The sequence below is a fragment of the Microcaecilia unicolor genome, chromosome 7, assembly GCF_901765095.1.
Source record: "Microcaecilia unicolor chromosome 7, aMicUni1.1, whole genome shotgun sequence".
In the NCBI taxonomy this organism is placed as follows: domain Eukaryota; kingdom Metazoa; phylum Chordata; class Amphibia; order Gymnophiona; family Siphonopidae; genus Microcaecilia; species Microcaecilia unicolor.
In genome coordinates this window covers 98,001,967-98,019,990 of record NC_044037.1, presented here as the reverse complement: position 1 = coordinate 98,019,990, position 18,024 = coordinate 98,001,967, and the positions used below count along the sequence as shown (strand labels likewise).

Below are 18,024 nucleotides of genomic sequence, written 5' to 3'. Positions count from 1 at the left end.
AAGTACATGTTACATGTCAAGGTGGCACCTAGAAGGAAATGAGGCTATGCGGCCCATATATAGCAGATACAATTGGATATAACCTTGGTGGTGATGAGAGACTGAGGACCCTCCAAAGAAGGAGTTGTTCCTGTCAGATAGAAGGACACCAGGTGTTTTATAATATATATTTGCTTGCTACATGGTTATTTGCACGCTGTACTGATAAGGAATTAGCCAATTGCCACAAAGCATGCATGTGAACACAAGCAGGAGAGGATGGTAGAAAACAGGAAATTGCCATTTTTGTATATTACTATATTGTGTGATGGAAGGAAACAGAAAGATTCATATATGACCATAAGTTAGTTTAGGAGAAATCACATAATTTAAGAGAAATGAAACTTACAAAAGTATATATGTGATGGCTAAGAAAGTTTTTGCTGACCAGTTTTGTTATGCAGTCTGTGCGTCTGGCTACTGGGTGACAACCTGCTCCAGAGAGAACAATTATTTTGTATTGGCTTAGTGAGATACCACTAAAGATTTTTACTGGTTGCACCTAGATCTAAGTCTGATTGTCTCTCTTATTCCAGCCTCTAGGGCTGAAGTGTTTTCCCGTCCCCAGGGACAGGATTACACACCATTCACGGTCTTTATCTGTCATCTCTTACTACGTTGCTATCTTAACAGAAAGATTGGCAGGGGGGCAGCTTTTCCTGGAATTTTGTATGAGGACGTTAGGGGGATGAGGGACTTAATATCAGTCATTTATAGATACCTCACAGATAAAAGGTCATTGTAAACACAGAAAACATTGGGATGGTGAGTTAGAGGAATGGGGGAATTCAGTAAATGGTGCTCAAACTTAGGCACAGAGCACCCTTTGCAGAATATTAGCTAGGAATTGATCTCGTGCCTGACTTTTGGCACAAGCACTTACACCTGCAATCTTTTTGTTTACTAGGCCAGCTTCAGGACTTCCACTGATTCAGTAGCAATTGGTTATGCATGCTATTAGTGCAGCTTGAATTACATTGGCTATGGCTTGGAAGACTGTGGATACTACTACTATAATAAAATAGCAATATTGCATTATATGAGGGTTAAAAGTAATGCCTCCAACCTGCATAACCTTTGTTTAAATGAAGATAGTGTCATAAGTAAAAAAAATGCTTGAAACTTGCTCTTTTATTACATATATTTACTTTTCTACATAGTTGTCCCATTTACCACACATTACTGTCAACAGTGGACTAGTTTTTGAAAGCCACCACAAAAGAAGTTAAAATTTAGTCGCTTCAACCAATTGCACACAGTCCTTTCCACCTCTTCATTTGAGTTAAACAGATGCCCCTTTTTCCCCAACTTTGGAAAAAGATGGAAATCGCATGGCATTAAGTCCGGGCTGTATGGTGGATGGGGTAAGACTGAGACCCATCATTGCAATTGCCTCTATTGTGTTTCGTGTGAGGTCTAGTGTTGTCATGTTGTAACAAAATTTCCTTCTTGTGCTTCCAAACTCTTCTCAATCATGTTTTCAAAGTTTTCAGGCTTGCAATGTAATGCTTTGAGTGATCCTTCAATTGCGTTTTACGAGTTCATCACCCTTTCTCATGTGAGACTCATCTGTTGCTGTCATGAGTCGCTCCTTTCATTTTGTGATCACACAAATCAGCCCTATCTAAAATCTTTGCATTTTTTACCCCAGCGTCGCATAGTACTCACATCAACCCAGTCATAATCATAAACAACCAGTAGACCAGCAGCAGTGAATTTAATTGGAGGGTCTCTTTCAACAGTGATAAACTATCACAGCATGTTGCTTGCATAGAGAGCTCACTGCATGTTTTCACTTCACATGCAATAGTAAAATGGCCTCTTCACACAGACACTTTTCGCCAGCTGAGATGAAGGAAGAGATTTCAAAAAACAAGTGAACATGTATAGTGTGTCAGTGCTGCTATCTGTTGATGAATTATGGAGATAAAGGTATTACTTTTCATTTAACCCTTGAATTTGTGAGATGGAAAGGCTTAGAGTGATAAATCAGAGTTCCACCCTAAAATGAGAAAAAGATCTGGACCCCTTTTATGACTCGCTGTTCTTAACTGTTTATGAAAGTTCTAGAACGTTAACTGTATAATACAAGGTCATTTAAAATACCCATGTTTTGACAGTGTCTAAAGGCCGACATGTCCTTTGCATTTCGAAATTAATAGAGGCAGTCAGATTTGTAATATATCCAGTAGTACTCTAAGATTTAATGTACATGTTTTCACAGTTTCACAAAATTGTGCTGATTTTCTGTGTGCGTGCGCATGCAAAAATAAACGCATGTAAAGGAACAGTCGAAATATAAAATATAATATATGACTAGCAAAAAAGTATGGACCTAATTCGTGTATTTTGAAAACAATTTGCCCTTATTGAAAGCAAAGCATACAAAAGCAGAACACTGGTGTATTAAGTCCAGGAATGGTAAATGCTGGAATATTTTCAGGAGGAATAGATCACTGATAAAGAAACAGGAAGGAAAATTTTCAAGGGTTCAAATAAACATGCTCTTTGCCTGAAGAAGATATCAAAGGTGGTATTACAACTGTCATATCAGCTGTATGAGAAATTTAGTGTTTGCTTTAGTATGCTATTTGTGGTATTTTTTTCTACACACACACTTATCTATCTATATATATATACACACACACACACACACACACACACATATATATTTTTTCTTTATTAACTGTTATATTAATTGTATTCTTAAAATAATTGCAAACCACTTTGAATCCTTTTTGTAACTACACCTATGATATTGTCGTTTTGAACTGCTACTGTTAATATGTAATCTTTTTTATTGCAAGAAAGTAATCAAAAAGAACACGGATTGAAATTCAGTTTTCAATACAACATCCCTGCCCCCTCCCAGCCACCCACCCGGATACAGTCACACCCTTCTCTTACAAGTATCCTTCACAAAGTTCCACAAACAGTATAGTCAAGGGGTCTGGGCTCTGATAACATCTCCTGTCCCTAAAACAAAAACCACTACACAGAACTACAATCCTATTAACTCTCCAGCAACTGCTGCTACTTATTTCATTAGAAAACTATGCTTTCCTCAATTTATTTTACTCTAGGGCTAGTTTTATGTACACAGCCTTATGTGCCCTCAAATATTTTACCAGAATTTCAACATGTCCTTAGATTTTTCTTTCTTGCTTTTTCCTCTCTGCTTTTTTCTGCCCGTTAACATACCTGAATCATAGGTTTATGTAGAGTATAATTACAGTGGAACCCTGATATAACATTCCCTGTAATATCACAAATCTGCATTTAACATGATCTTGGCTCCCTTTAAAAAAAAAAAAAAAAAAATACATATAGCTCCTCTATCGGCAATGACTAGCTACACTGGTGTGTGGCCCAGCCCCGTGCCTACATGAAAAACATTCCAGTCATGTTTAGTCAATGCTGGGGTGGGACCTCCCCCCTCCCTGGTGTAAAAACATTGGCAGCCTGATGATCAAAGGTAAATGTGGGCGCTAGAGGCAAACAGCACCCATACCCCTCAATACCACAGAGCTCATTTAAATGAGCTCTGCTTGTATTCCGCCCCTATGATCAGACAACAGCGCTCTGATCGTAGGGGCAGAATAGCGCCTTAACTCTATGCCAGCTCAAAGCTGGTGCTAGGGTTGACGCTCCCCCCCCCCCCCCCCCCCCCCCCCCGTCAGGCAGCTATGCTAGTTTTTGTCTGCCGTCATTTACTATGTTAATATTTTACTACGTTAGAATGTTTCTCCCCCCTAGTTTCTTGGGAAATTATGAACCTATTTATGCACTTTATTAATGTTAAATGAAACTAGCTGAATACTTACATGTACTGCTATTGAGGATAAAGGTCAAGCTTTATGTTGAAAAATATCCAGTTCATGTATGCTTTGTCAGACTGCAGCACCTTTGTAGAGAAGGGATGAACAGATCTGGACAGAGATACTACCCAGGAACTGATCTTGTTTTGGCCTGTTTCATGTAAATAGAGGGTGGTGTGCCATCTTATTCCAGCTGTTATTCTATTTAGAAGACCCCCCCTCCCCACAAACACATACACTTTACCATACAGAACATACCTTACTGTCTAAACGTTGTAAATAAGAACAAATGTACTCTATACTGGCTCCAAAAGGGTGAACATGAAGGAAAGTCGAAATTATACCTAAAAAAACAAAAAAACAAAAAGGGGGCGGGGGGAATAAATGAGTTTATTCTTACAATTCAACTGAAATTACATGTTATGTTTTAAACAATACACGGTAGAATAACTTAGCTGATACCCAAGTCTGATGGAAACTGCCCTCAATATGAATTGAGGCACTATAAATAACTGCTAAATAGGACTGAACTATATTTCAGCATAGTTGTACTGCAAATGATTGATAAATAAAATAGCCTTTATTGGCTTAACACGTTTATCCCACACATACTTCTTAAAAAATATAGTTGAATTACCACAGTATCTTCCTAATAATGTGCTTTACATAATAACATCAAACACAGCAATAATAGACCAATGAAACACTTGTGTACAACCAGTGTGTGTCAGGGGAAAGTCTCATACTGTCACAGGGACATAATGTAATCTGCACCCGCAATATGGGTGGACCCCTATAAGTGACTGTTATAATCATAGAAAAAAAACCCTCCTTCCAATTGTGTTGCTTATTAATGCAAGTGTTCTCAATGTGTCAGTGTTCAATTTTTCAATTTTCTACATAAAACACACTGTAATGGCAGGCAAAGAGCAGTCACTTGTCTTTAAGATCTGTCCACTTGCTGGACCCCAACAGGTTCCTGTTTCGCTGAAGCTTTGTCAAGGGATCTAAGTGGTTGGAGACCTGCTAAAAAAAAAAAAGCCCATTAGCTGTTGTACAGGTTGTACAAATAAACAAACCTAAGCCTTTCCTGGCGACAGCTAATGGGCTTTTTTTTTTAGCAGGTTTGCAACCACTTAGAACCCTTGACCCCTGTCAGGGTCCGGCGAGTGGACAGATCTTAAAGACAAGTGACCGATCTATCTGCCATTACAGTGTATGTGATTTTGTGATTACTGAGGAAACTTAGTATCAAATGTTAAATGTTTGTCTATAATTATACCTAGAATTTTCAGGTTATTGTCAATGGGGAATGAAGTGTTGTCAATTGTGAAACTGTTGTAGTTGTTTTGGTCAAATAGGTTGGTAATGACCATGAATTTAGTTTTTTCTTTATTTAGCTTTAGTTTGGATTCCAAGGCCCAGGTTTCCATCAAATTTAAGAAACGTTTTCCCTTTTGTAAGATGTCTTTAATGTTCTTTTTGAAGGTTATGTATATGGTAACATCATCAGCATATATGAATGTTTTGAATCCTGCTGTTTCTAGTCTGTTGCCTAGTGGTGACATCATTACATTAAACAGAATGGGCGATAATGGAGAACCCTGAGGGATGCCACAGTCCGGTGACCAAGGAGAGGATAAGGTTCCTTTCATTTTCATTTTGTAAGATCTTGATTTCAGGAATCCTTGAAACCATTTGTGGACTGTGCCACATATACCAAAGTTGTCTAGTATGTTTAGTAGGATATCGAACTGCATCATTAAGTTCTTAGACCCTATGCTAATTTCTTTTCTGAGATTTGATACGAGGGTAGTAAGGACAGTCTCAGTGCTATAGCATGGTCTGAAACCTGATTGCGATTTATGTAGTAGGGAGAAATGTGAAAGGTAGTCCATAGTTTGTGCTGCAACTATTTCTTCTATCACCTTTTGTGTGTAATATCAAACGGTTTGGTTTGATATTACAGCTAAAGTGGAGAGTGGCCACAAAAAACTCAAAGTTCTGGATTTCAAGCCAGGGGCGTAGCTATGGGTGGGCCTGGGTGGGCCCAGGCCCACCCAATTCCAGCCCAGGCCCGCCCAGCGCCAGCTCCCATTGCCGGCCACTGCTGCTTTTCCTGATGAGCAGCAGGGCCGGCGCCCGGTGCTACAAAAAGAAGAAGTGCTCAGCTGACTGAGCTGAGCGCCAACGCGTCGCTAAGGACAAGAAAAAATGTTTAAAAAAAAAATGCGGCACCGCAGGCAGCCTCGAAGCATTGGCTGCTGGCTCTGTGCAGGCTCCTCCCGTCTCTTACATCACTGCCCCTGTAGCGAAGCAGGGGCAGTGACGTAAGAGACGGAAGGAGCCTGCAGAGCCAGCAGCCAATGCTTCGAGGCTGCCTGCAGTGCCGCGTTTTTTTTAAAAACATTTTTTCTCGTCGGGTTAGCAACGCGTTGGCGCTCAGCTCAGTCAGCTGAGCGCTTCTTCTTTTTGTAGCGCCGGCCCTGCTGCTCATCAGGAAAAGCAGCAGTGGCCGGCAATGGGAGCTGGGGCTGGTGGGTCTGAATGGGAGAGGGAAAATGGATGGCAGGATGGGGAGAAAGAGGAAAAATGGAAGGATGGGGAGAGAAAGAGGGAAAACAGATGGGAGGATGGCAGAGAAAGAGGAAAAATGGAAGGATGGGGAGAGAAAGAGGAAAAATGGAAGGATGGGGAGAGAAAGAGGGAAAACAGATAGGAGGATGGCAGAGAAAGAGGAAAAATGGAAGGATGGGGAGAGAAAGAGGGAAAATGGAAGGATGGGGAGAGAAAGAGGGAAAACGGAAGGATGGGGAGAGAAAGAGGGAAAACAGATGGGAGGATGGCAGAGAAAGAGGAAAAATGGAAGGATGGGGAGAGAAAGAGGGAAAACAGATGGGAGGATGGCAGAGAAAGAGGGAAAATGGAAGGATGGGGAGAGAAAGAGGGGAAAACAGATGGGAGGATGGCAGAGAAAGAGGGAAAATGGAAGGATGGGGAGAGAAAGAGGGAAAACAGATGGAAGGATGGGGAGAGAAGAGGGAAAATGGAAGGATAGGGAGAGAAAGAGGGAAAATGGAAGGATGGGGAGAGAAAGAGGGAAAACAGATGGAAGGATGGGGAGAGAAAGAGGGAAAATGGAAGGATGGGGAGAGAAAGAGGGAAAACAGATGGGAGGATGGCAGAGAAAGAGGGAAAATGGAAGGATGGGGAGAGAAAGAGGGAAAATGGAAGGATGGGGAGAGAAAGAGGGAAAACAGATGGGAGGATGGCAGAGAAAGAGGGGAGATGGATGAAAGGATGCAGAGAAAAAGGGGAGAGTGGAAGGATGTGGAGAGAGAAGGGACACTGAACAGAAAAGGGTAGAGATAGACACTGGTTAGAAGGAGGGAGAGAGACATTAGATGGAAGGATCAGGAGAGAGGGTAGATGGGTGGAAGGATGGGGAGAGAAAGAGGGAAGATGCTGGATGGAAGGGTAGGGAGAAAGAGGTGACACTGGATGGAAGGATGCAGAAAGAAAGAGGGGAGACTATTGGAAGGATGGGGAGAGAGAGGGGAGACACTGGAAGGATGGGGAGAGAAAGAGGAGAGCTGCTGCATGGAAAGGGGGAGTAGTGAAAGATTGGAGAATAAGAGGAAGGGGCATGGGGAGAACAAGGGTGAGAAAAGATGAAAAGCCATAAGTAGATGAAGGAAATTAAAGAATGGATAGTAAGAATGAATTAAATCTGGACACAGAGAGAGGCAGAAAAATATTGAAGAAAGCAAAGAAAAAGGAGAGAAAAATGACAAATGGCCAGGAAACCCTGGCAGAAGAGTCAAGCGAAAACGAAGGAAAGCAGAATCTAGAGACTGGGAGCAACACAATGAGAAAAAGTAAATGGCCATACAACAAAGGTAAAGAAAATAATTTTATTTTTAATTTAGGATAAAGTAATATGGTGTTAATAAAGTTTCAGAGACCAATACTTCCTTCCTTAGGTCAGGAGAGGATACCGTAACAGCATTATACTGACCTGAGGCAGGAGGTTTTGGCCTCTGAAAGCTCATTGAAAAGGATTAGGCTATTAAATAAATTGTCTGAAATCTGATGCACTGAAAAGCAGCACTTTACCCTGTGTGACAAATGCATCTGAGTGTGACTACATTTTGCTGGGGGGGGGGGGGGGGTAGAGAGAAAATTTTGTGCCCACCCAAAATTGGCAGTCTGGCTACGCCACTGTTTCAAGCGTGCTGACTTTAGTAAAATGGGAGAATACCTGAGAAAGGAGATGATGGGCTGGGAGGACGTACGAGAAGTGGAAGGACAGTGGTCCAGGCTGAAAGAAGCTATAAATAAGGCCACGAACCTTTAAGTAAGGAAAGTAAATAAAAGCAAGAGAAAAAGGAAACCGATATGGTTCTCCAAGCAAGTGGCTGAGAAAATAAAGGCTAAAGAGTTGGCGTTCCAGAAATACACAAAAACTAAAGAAAAGGAACACGAGGAGGAATACAGGATGAAACTGAAAGAAGCCAAGAGAGAGATACGTCTGGCGAAAGCGCAAGCGGAAGAACAAATGGCTAGAAATGTAAGGAGGGGTGACAAAAATTTCTTCAGGTATATAAGTGAAAGGAGAATGATTAAAAAGGGAATTGTGAGACTAAAAGATACTGCGAACCGTTATGTGGATAATGATGAAGAAAAAGCAAATTTGCTAAATAGATACTTTTGTTCTGTTTTCACAGAAGAAAATCCTGAAGAAGGACCGCGATGGACTGCAAAAAGTATAAATGAGATTGACGTGGATAGAGCACCGTTCACGGAAGAGAGTGTGTATGAACAGCTTGAAAAGCTAAAGGTGGATAAAGCCATGGGACCGGATGGGATCCACCCCAGGATATTGAGGGAGCTCAGAGAGGTTCTGGCGGGTCCTCTTAATGATTTAACATATCCTTGCAGACAGGAGAGGTTCCGAAGGATTGGAGAACGGCGGAGGTGGTCCCTCTTCACAAGAGTGGTGATAGGGAAGAAGCTGGAAACTACAGGCTGGTAAGCCTCACTTCGATTATTGGAAAAATAATGGAAGCGATGCTGAAGGAAAGGATAGTGAATTTCCTGTAAGCCAATAAGTTGCAAGATCCAAGACAACACGGTTTTACTAAAGGGAAATCGTGCCAAACGAATCTCATTGAGTTCTTTGATTGGGTGACAGGAGAATTAAATCAGGGACGAGCTATGGACGTAATCTACTTAGATTTCAGCAAAGCTTTTGACACGGTTCCCCACAGGAGGCTCTTAAATAAACTGGAAGGGCTGAAGATAGGACCCGAAGTGGTGAACTGGTTGACGGACAGAAGCCAGAGAGTGGTGGTGAATGGAATTCGTTTGGAGGAGGGAAAGGTGAGTAGTGGTGTGCCTCAGGGATCGGTGCTGGGACCGATTCTGTTCAATATATTTGTGAGTGACATTGCCGAAGGGTTAGAAGGTAAAGTTTGCCTATTTGCGGATGATACTAAGATCTGCAACAGAGTGGACACCCGAGAGGGAGTGGAAAACATGAAAAAGGATCTGAGGAAGCTAGAAGAATGGTCTAAGGTTTGGCAATTAAAATTCAATGCGAAGAAATGCAAAGTGATGCACTTAGGGAACAGAAACCCTCGGGAGATGTATGTGATAGGCGGGGAGAATCTGATAGGTACGGACGGGGAGAGGGATCTTGGGGTGATAGTATCTGAGGATCTGAAGGCGACGAAATAGTGTGACAAGGCAGTGGCCATAGCTAGAAGGTTGTTAGGCTGTATAGAGAGAGGTGTGACCAGCAGAAGAAAGGAGGTGTTGATGCCCCTGTTTAAGTCGTTGGTGAGGCCCCACCTAGAGTATTGTGTTCAGTTTTGGAGACCGTACCTTGCGAAGGATGTAAAAAGAATTGAAGCGGTGCAAAGAAAAGCTACGCGAATGGTATGGGATTTGTGTTACCAGACGTATGAGGAGAGACTTGCTGACCTGAACATTGGAAGAAAGGAGAAACAGGGGTGATATGATACAGACGTTCAAATATTTGAAAAGTATTAATCCGCAAACAAACCGTTTCCGGAGGTGCAAAGGCAGTAGAACGAGAGGACATGAAATGAGATTGAAGGGGGCAGACTCAAGAAAAATGTCAGGAAGTATTTTTTCACGGAGAGAGTAGTGGATGCTTGGAATGCCCTCCCGCGGGAGGTGGTGGAAATGAAAACAGTAACAGAATTCAAACACGCGTGGGATAAACATAAAGGAATCCTATTCAGAAGGAATGGATCCTAAGGAGCTTAGCCGAGATTGGGTGGCAGAGCCAGCCGGTGGTGGGATGCGAGGATAGTGCTGGGCAGACTTATACGGTCTGTGCCAGAGCCAGTGGTGGGAGGCGGGGCTGGTGGTTGGGAGGCGGGGATAGTGCTGGACAGACTTATACGGTCTGTGCCCTGAAGAGGACAGGTACAAATCAAAGTAGGGTATACACAAAAAGTAGCACATATGAGTTTGTCTTGTTGGGCAGACTGGATGGACCATGCAGGTCTTTTTCTGCCGTCATTTACTATGTTACTATGTTGTCTTCAAAGGTATGGAGGCTACTGGGCTGTAGTTTGTTACATCAGTTACGGTGATTGAATTGTTTTTTTTGTATTGGTGTTAGGATAATAGAACCCTTATTATCAGGGAAAGTGCCGTGGAATAGTAGGAAGGATATATGCTGCTGAAGCAGACTGATGAATATATTAGGAGCTTCCTCCATAAGGTAACTAGGACAGGGATCTAGTATGCATTGTGAGTTTGAATATTTTAGGAGGCAATGTTTTACTGTGTCATGAGTTGGTAGTTGGAAGGAAGACCAGATTCTGTTGGTGGCTATTTCTGAATGTGTGTCTGACTGTTTTTTGTAAATATCTTGATGGTTGACTTTTAATTTGAGGACTCCTCCTCTGATTTTAACTATTTTTTGTTTGAAAAAAAGTAGCCAGTTGCTCTGTTGTTGGTGGAGACTCTGTAGTTGTGGTTATTTCTGTTGTGGATAAAAGGCTTTTTATCAGATTGAAAAGTTTACTGGTATTAAGGAAATTACCACCGATTATTTTGATATAGTATTGAGCTTTTGCAATTTTGATGTCATTTTTATATGTTTTGATGGCAATTTTCCAAGATAATTTGTTTTTGTTTGATTTGTCTTTAGCCCATTTTCTTTCCAGTTTTCTAAATTTTCTTTTCAAAAGGACAGATTGATTAAACCAAGGTAAAAATTTCTGGGTTGGTTTGGATGTAGATTTGAGGGGAGCTATGTTATTTAAGACATTTTCATATAGGTCATCCCATTTAATCATGAAGTTGTTATTGTCTGCTGGAGGAAGAGCAGGATTATTTAAGACGTTAGACCAGAACGTTGTGGTATTTATTTTTCCTCTAGTTTTGTGAGGAATCGTAGTACTTTTATTTTTCATTATTTTGTATTTTCCCTCCAATAGAGGAAAAACTCGAGTTTATTGTGATCTGACCAGGGAGTTTGAGTCCAACTACGGTTACTTAGATGAAAGTTGTTGTTGTTTGCAAATTTATAGGTTAATAGGTCAAGTAAGTGACCTTTATTGACAGAGGTATGGCTGAATGGTTGTGTGAGTTGCCAGTAGTTTAAAAAGTGAAGTAAATTTTTTGTATTACTGTCATTCTGATTATATAGGTAAAAATTGATGTCCCCTATTAGTAGGACATTATCAAATTTAGTGCATATGTTAGATACAAATTCAGTGAAGATGTTTTCTGTTGATTAATTCTCGTATGTGGGAATCCCGAGCTACCAGGCTCACCAAAAACAACAGTGGTCAACTGAACCTCGCAATGACGAGGTCAAAACAGAGATTAACCTTAAACTATATACAAACTATGTAAGCGTGCAACCTGGAACAGAAAGGAACAAAACAGGCCTAAAGGGGTATTTGGATTCTAGACGCCAAACAAATTCTGCACACTATCTGTCCAGATCACCTGTCACATTGGGTATCTGCTCAAGGCAGTAATAAGATGTGAACGTGTGGACTGAAGACCAAATTGCAGCACTGTAAATTTCTTCAATGGAGGCAGACCTCAAGTAGGCTACCAATGTCGCCATGGCTCTGACGCTGAGAGGAAGAAATGCAATCTGTCAGTCAACTGGAGATTAGGAACAAAGGTGACCACTATCCTGTTTGGGTCAAAACAAACAAAAAGCTGGGTGGACTGTCTGTGGGGTCTAGTCCGCTCCAAGTAAAAGGCTAATGCTCACTTGCAGTTCAAGATGTGTCGTGCATTCTCGCCAGGATGGGTTCAAGGTCTTAGAAGAATGTTGGCAAGACAATCGACTGGTCTAGATGGAACTCCATCACAACCTTAGGCAGGAACTTACAGTGCGTGCAGAGAACTACTCTGTTGTGATGAAACTTTGTATAAGGTGCATCCACTACTAAAGCCTGAAGCTCACTGTGAGTTGAAGTAACAGCCACCAAAAATATGACCTCCCAGGGCAAGTACTTCAGATGACAGGAATCAAGTAGCTGAGTGATGAGGGTTGGGAAACACTCCACGGTTCTCTGGAGGATAACTCCTGAAGAGGAGGGAACCAGATCTGCCAATATAGTGTGATCAGAATCGTGGTCCCACAGTCTTGCTTGAGTTTCAGCAAAGTCTTCCCCATGAGAGATATAGATACGCATACAGAGGACCTGTCCCCCAATAAAAGAGGAAGGCATCCAACGCTAGTCTGTCGTGGGCCTGGAGCAGAACTGAAGGACTTTGTGATTGGACTAAGTGGCAAAGAGATCCACAGAGGTAGTGCCCCATACTCGGAAAATCTCACGGGCAACGCTCATGTCGAGTGACCATTTGTGTGGTTGCATGACCCTGCTCAGTCTGTTGGCTAGGCTATTGGATTTGCCTGCCAGGTAAGTGGCTTTGAGGAGTGTATCTAGCAGGGCTCCAATGAACTCCAATTGCTGGACAGGAAGCAGATGGGGTAGTTTAAAACAAACCCTAGTAGCTCTAACACCTGACTATTTATTTTTATTTATTTAGATTTTGCTCACACCTTTTTCAGTAGTAGCTCAAGGTGAGTTACATTCAGGTAGACTGGATATTCCTCTGTCCCAGGAGGGCTCACAATCGACTAGTCTTCCACATGGACTCCTGAGCACCATCCTTCGATGTGCTCTTCACCAGCCATTCGTCCAGATAGTGGAACACATGCAGCCTTATTTTTGAAAGTGTTAGGCGCCCATATTTCGACCCAAATGGGGAGATGGGCGTCCATCTCGCAAAGGCGCCCAAATCGGTATAATCGAAAGCCGATTTTGGGCATCTTCAACTGCAATATGTCGCGGAAACGGGCAAAGCTGATGGGGGCGTGTCGGAGGTGTGGTGAAGGCGGGACTGGTGCATGTTTATTGGCCACGGAGAGATGGGCACCTTCGGCTGATAATCAAAAAAAGAAAGGGGTTTTTAGCGCGAATTTGGGTCATTTTGTTTGGACCCTTTTTTCCCCCACAAACAAGTCCCGAAAGAGTGCCCTAAATGACCAGATGACCACCAGAGGGAATCAGAGATGACCACCCCTGACTCCCCCAGTGGTCACTAACCCCCTCCCACCAAAAAAAAAAGAACTTTAAAAACTTTTTTTCCCAGCCTGTATGCCAGCCTCAAATGTCATACCCAGCTCCATCACAGCAGTATGCAGTTCCCTGGAGCAGTTGTTAGTGGGTGCAGTAGACTTCAGGCAGGTGGACCCAGGCCCATCCCCCCCTACCTGTTACACTTGTGGTGGTAAATGGGAGCCCTCCAAACCGCCCCCAAAACCCTGTACCCACATGTAGGTGCCCCCCATCACCCATAAGGGCTATGATAATGGTGTAGAGTTGTGGGCAGTGGGTATTGGGGGGGATTTGAGGCGCTCAGCACCCAAGGGATGGGAGCTATGGACTTGGGAGGTATTTCATTTTTTTTCTGTTAATTGTTACAAGTGCCCCCTAGGGTGCCCGGTTGGTGTCCTGGCATGTGAGGGGGACCAGTGCACTACGAATCCTGGCCCCTCCCACAACCCAATGCCTTGGATTTATTCGTTTTTGAGCTGGGTGCCTTCGGTTTCCATTATTGCTGAAAAACAAAACCGCCCAGCTCAAACATGCACAAATCCGATGCATTTGCCGGGCACAAACCGTATTATCGAAAAAAAAGATGGGAGCCATTTTTTTCGAAACTACAGTCTGTCCCGCCCCTTCACGTACCTGTCCAGGACTTAGCACAGATGACTCTGAGACACCGAAGAGATTTCAAAGAAGTGATGACCTGCTTGCAAAAGGCGGGATTGAGGTACCGATAGCTCTATCCATTTGGTTTGCAACTAACAGTAGGATCCCAATCACAGAAGATCCAAACCATGACAGGAGCCTGGAAGACCTTATCAGAACTTAGATGCAAGGATCTACCTGCAATGGGAGCACAGCCCCAAGGCGAGGCCTCGGGCTCACCAACTAAAGCACAAACAGCATGGAAAAAAGTAAGAAGAGAGGAGGCATACTTCACCCCTGGCTACATCTGGCCCGGAGTTGGGAGAAACAACTTGACTGTTATGGGCAAACTGATTTACTGGGTGAGCTGAAGATGTTCTTAAAGTTGTGTGAGGGTTTAAGTATGAAAATAGTATACAGAGTGTAGGAGTGAATGATTGACGGTTGCAAGGACGGGTAGGGACGACCGGGAGTTGAAGAATATAGGTGGCACTCAGGTGCTGACACACTTCCTCGGGGAACTAACTAGCTGGAAGGGGAGGAGGCTGGTTGTCAAGAGTGAAGGGGGAGGGGGGAGAGGGTGGGTTCATGGAACATTAATGGCTTCAATAACCCAGGAAAGAGAAGCATTATTTTTTGTGAACTTAGGCACCTAAAATGGGATGTTGTTATGCTCCAAGAAACGCATGTACAAGGGAGACACACCACTGCTCAGACACAAGAGCTTCGGAGATTACTATGCTCTAGCTAACCCTAGGGGAGGCAAAAAGGGAGGTTTAGTTAGCTATATTCGAGAAGGGGTGCCCTTTGTCAAAGAAAGTATATATTTAGAGGCCCAGGGGAGATGCATAGCGATAAAAGGGAAACTACATAACCAACCAGTAACGATTATTAACCTGTATGCTCCCAACACAGGACAGGGCAAATTCTTCGAATTGTTAGAGAAGAGCTGACACAATTTGTATCAGGCAGAGTAATAATGGGGGGAGACTTTAATTTGGCAGCGACAGGCATGGATCACTCTAAAGGAGGAGCAGGGAATATTCGGGCACATAGAGGCAAATTAATGGCATTAGTCAAAGAGTTAGATATCATTGATGCGTGGAGGCTACAGCATCCAGGCAACAAACATTCTCCGTCTACTCATTTGCAAAACAGACATATACACGAATAGATGCGATATGGTGTAGCCGTTCCATCTGGGAGCAGGTGCAGGAAACAAATAGAGAACATCCATGCCTCCGATCATGCCCCGGTATGGATATCACTTTCTGGACTGGAGCAGGAAGGTAAAAATACTTTTTGGTGGCTGAATGAATCTCTATTAGGTGAGGTGAATATATGCAAAGAGTTAAGGGAGGTCATAAAAGAATATATGGAATTTAATTGGAGTGGAGGAGTAGCCTAGTGGTTAGTGCAGCGGACTTTGATCCTGGGGAACTGGGTTCGATTCCCACTGCAGCTCCTTGTGACTGTGGGCAAGTCACTTAACCCTCCATTGCCCCAGGTACAAAATAAGTCCCTGTATATATGTAAACCGCTTTGAATGTAGTTGCAAAATACCACAGAAAGGCGGTATATCAAGTCCCATTTCCCTTCCCTAATGATAACGGGAAGTGTCAGAGGGAAGCCTATGGGATACCATCAAGACAGTTATACGAGGACACCTTATTAAGTGGGGAGCTACTCGGAAGTGGGAGCGCTGTGCTCAGGAGTTGGAGATCCAAGCGAAAATCTATTAGATTGCTGAGCTGAATTACAAAAAATCCAGGTGGAGAGGATGGAGTTCTCCAGATGGTTGCTGCAACAGAAATTTTTTGAGTTTAGTAATAAATCAGGAAGTATGTTAGCATGCTTTCTTAAGCAGCGCCAGACTAAAAGTATTATAACGACTATAAAAAGGGAAGGGGGGGGGGGGGGGGGACTCATACATAAGGAAGGAGCAATTCGAGAGCAATTTGTCCAATATTATACTACTCTGTATTCTAGGGGCGGAGTATCGAAATTGGAAACCCAGAATTATTTGAGGGAGTTAGGACTCCAGAGACTTTCAGATAAAGAGAGGAGTTGGAACATCCCATATCTCAGATAGAGATGACAAGAGTGATTAAGGGTCTCAAAGGTGGGAAGGCCCCGGGGCTAGACGGGTACAAGGCCAAATTCTATAAAATATTCTCTCTGGAGTTGACACCAATATTGTGTAGGGTGGGCAATAGCTGTTTCACAGGATGTTCTTTTCCCCCCAGTATGCATGAAGCGGGGATATCGGTACTTTTAAAACCAGGACAAGACCCGGCTGTATGCGGGTCGTATAGGCCGATATCCCTGCTGAATGTAGATATAAAAATATTGGCCAAGATTATGGCGGACCGATTAGGGGAAGTGCTACCACAATTAGTTCATGAAGACCAATCAGGCTTTGTACCCAAAAGGCAGGTAGTAGACAATATCAGACGGTCCCTACACATTCTATGGGGAGCTCAACAGCGGAAAGACCCATTGGCCTTGTTGACCACCAACGCCGAGAAGGCACTTGATAGAGTAGAATGGTCCTACCTATGGGAGGTCTTAAACATAATGGGGTTTGGGGTTAAATTTGTGGGATGGCTTCAATGCCTCTATGCATCACCGGTAGCCAGAATTAAGGTTAATGGGGGTTACTCTGCACAGTTCAGGATTCAAAGGGGCACTCGTCAGGGTTGTCCTCTCTCACCTCTATTATTTGCTCTCTCTATCGAACCCCTGGCACAGCATGTAAGATCCCTAGCGGACATCAGAGGAATGTGGGTAGGGGGGAAAGAACATAAGATAACTCTGTTCGCAGATGACGTCCTGTTTTATGTTGGTAACCCATTGCTGACACTGCCCATTATTATAAGGGAACTTAATAGGTTTGGGGGGGGATGTCAGGCTTCAAAGTTAACTACGACAAGTCCGAATTGATGGGGGTAACTCTTTTGGATAAAGAAGTGGACAGAATATTAGAATCCTTCGCCTTTAAGAAAGCAGGAGGGCACTTTAGATATTTGGGAATTCAGATTCCCAGAGATCTATCTCAACTCTACTCTCTAAACTATATCCCTCTGTTTAGGGAACTTCGGAGGGATATGAGTGGAAGAGCGGGTGGTTATAGTGCTGGGGACGAATATCAGCCATTAAAATTAATCTACTGCCCAGGTTGTTATTTTTATTTCAAACCTTACCTATATAGGTTCCCAAGGGAGAGATTATCCGCATACCATCAGAAATATCCAGATTTGTCTGGGGAGGGAGCAAGGCCAGGCTCTCCAGAAAGGTGATGTGGAGAGCGGCAGAACAAGGGGGAAGAGGCATACCTAACTTACAGTGGTATTATTGGGCAGCCCAATTAAAATTGATAACAGAATGGAGCAGAGGGGAAGAGTCATCGATAACCCAGCTGGAATAATACTTTGTACCGGAGTACTCCCTAGATGCAGTCCTCTGGGCCTCAATTCCTGCCAGAACATATAACAATTAACTCTCAATCCATTTATCTCACATCTGCTGATACTATGGGGCTCACAAAAGTTTAAGCTGCGAGAGACGAGAACGCTATCGACTTATGCACAAATTACACAGGAGCCTAGTTTCCCAGCGGGCAGACAGGGGGCAACATTTGCAGGATGGGCATGGCGGGGCTTGGTCAGATTTCGAGATTTAATGGATTCGGGGAGCATCAGATCTTTTGGGGAGCTACAAGAGACCAATGGCCTATCTAACTCAGATATCTTTGCTTATCTTCAAATTAAACACTTTATCAGTAGGCAATGATGGCTGAGACCCGATTCAGAGGAGGGGGAACAATTTGAGGACCTGTGGGATTTTGTAGGCAAAAGGGGGAAGGCCATAACTTTTCTGTATGGCCACTTAAGGGGAGAGGG

General features: G+C 43.2%; 1 protein-coding gene across 3 annotated transcripts in view; it reads right to left on the bottom strand.

Annotated features, from left to right (window-relative positions):
• The window catches only part of ENOX2 (ecto-NOX disulfide-thiol exchanger 2), a 363,942-nt gene that overhangs the window by 35,148 nt on the left and 310,770 nt on the right, over positions 1–18,024 (bottom strand). For 2 of the 3 annotated variants that reach the window (XM_030209543.1, XM_030209545.1), the window contains one exon: positions 4,116–4,201. The exons of the other annotated variant lie outside the window; for it this stretch is intronic. In XM_030209543.1, coding sequence (XP_030065403.1) covers positions 4,116–4,201 — 86 coding nt within the window. The remainder of the gene's footprint in view (positions 1–4,115; positions 4,202–18,024) is intronic. 3 annotated transcript variants of the gene reach the window in all.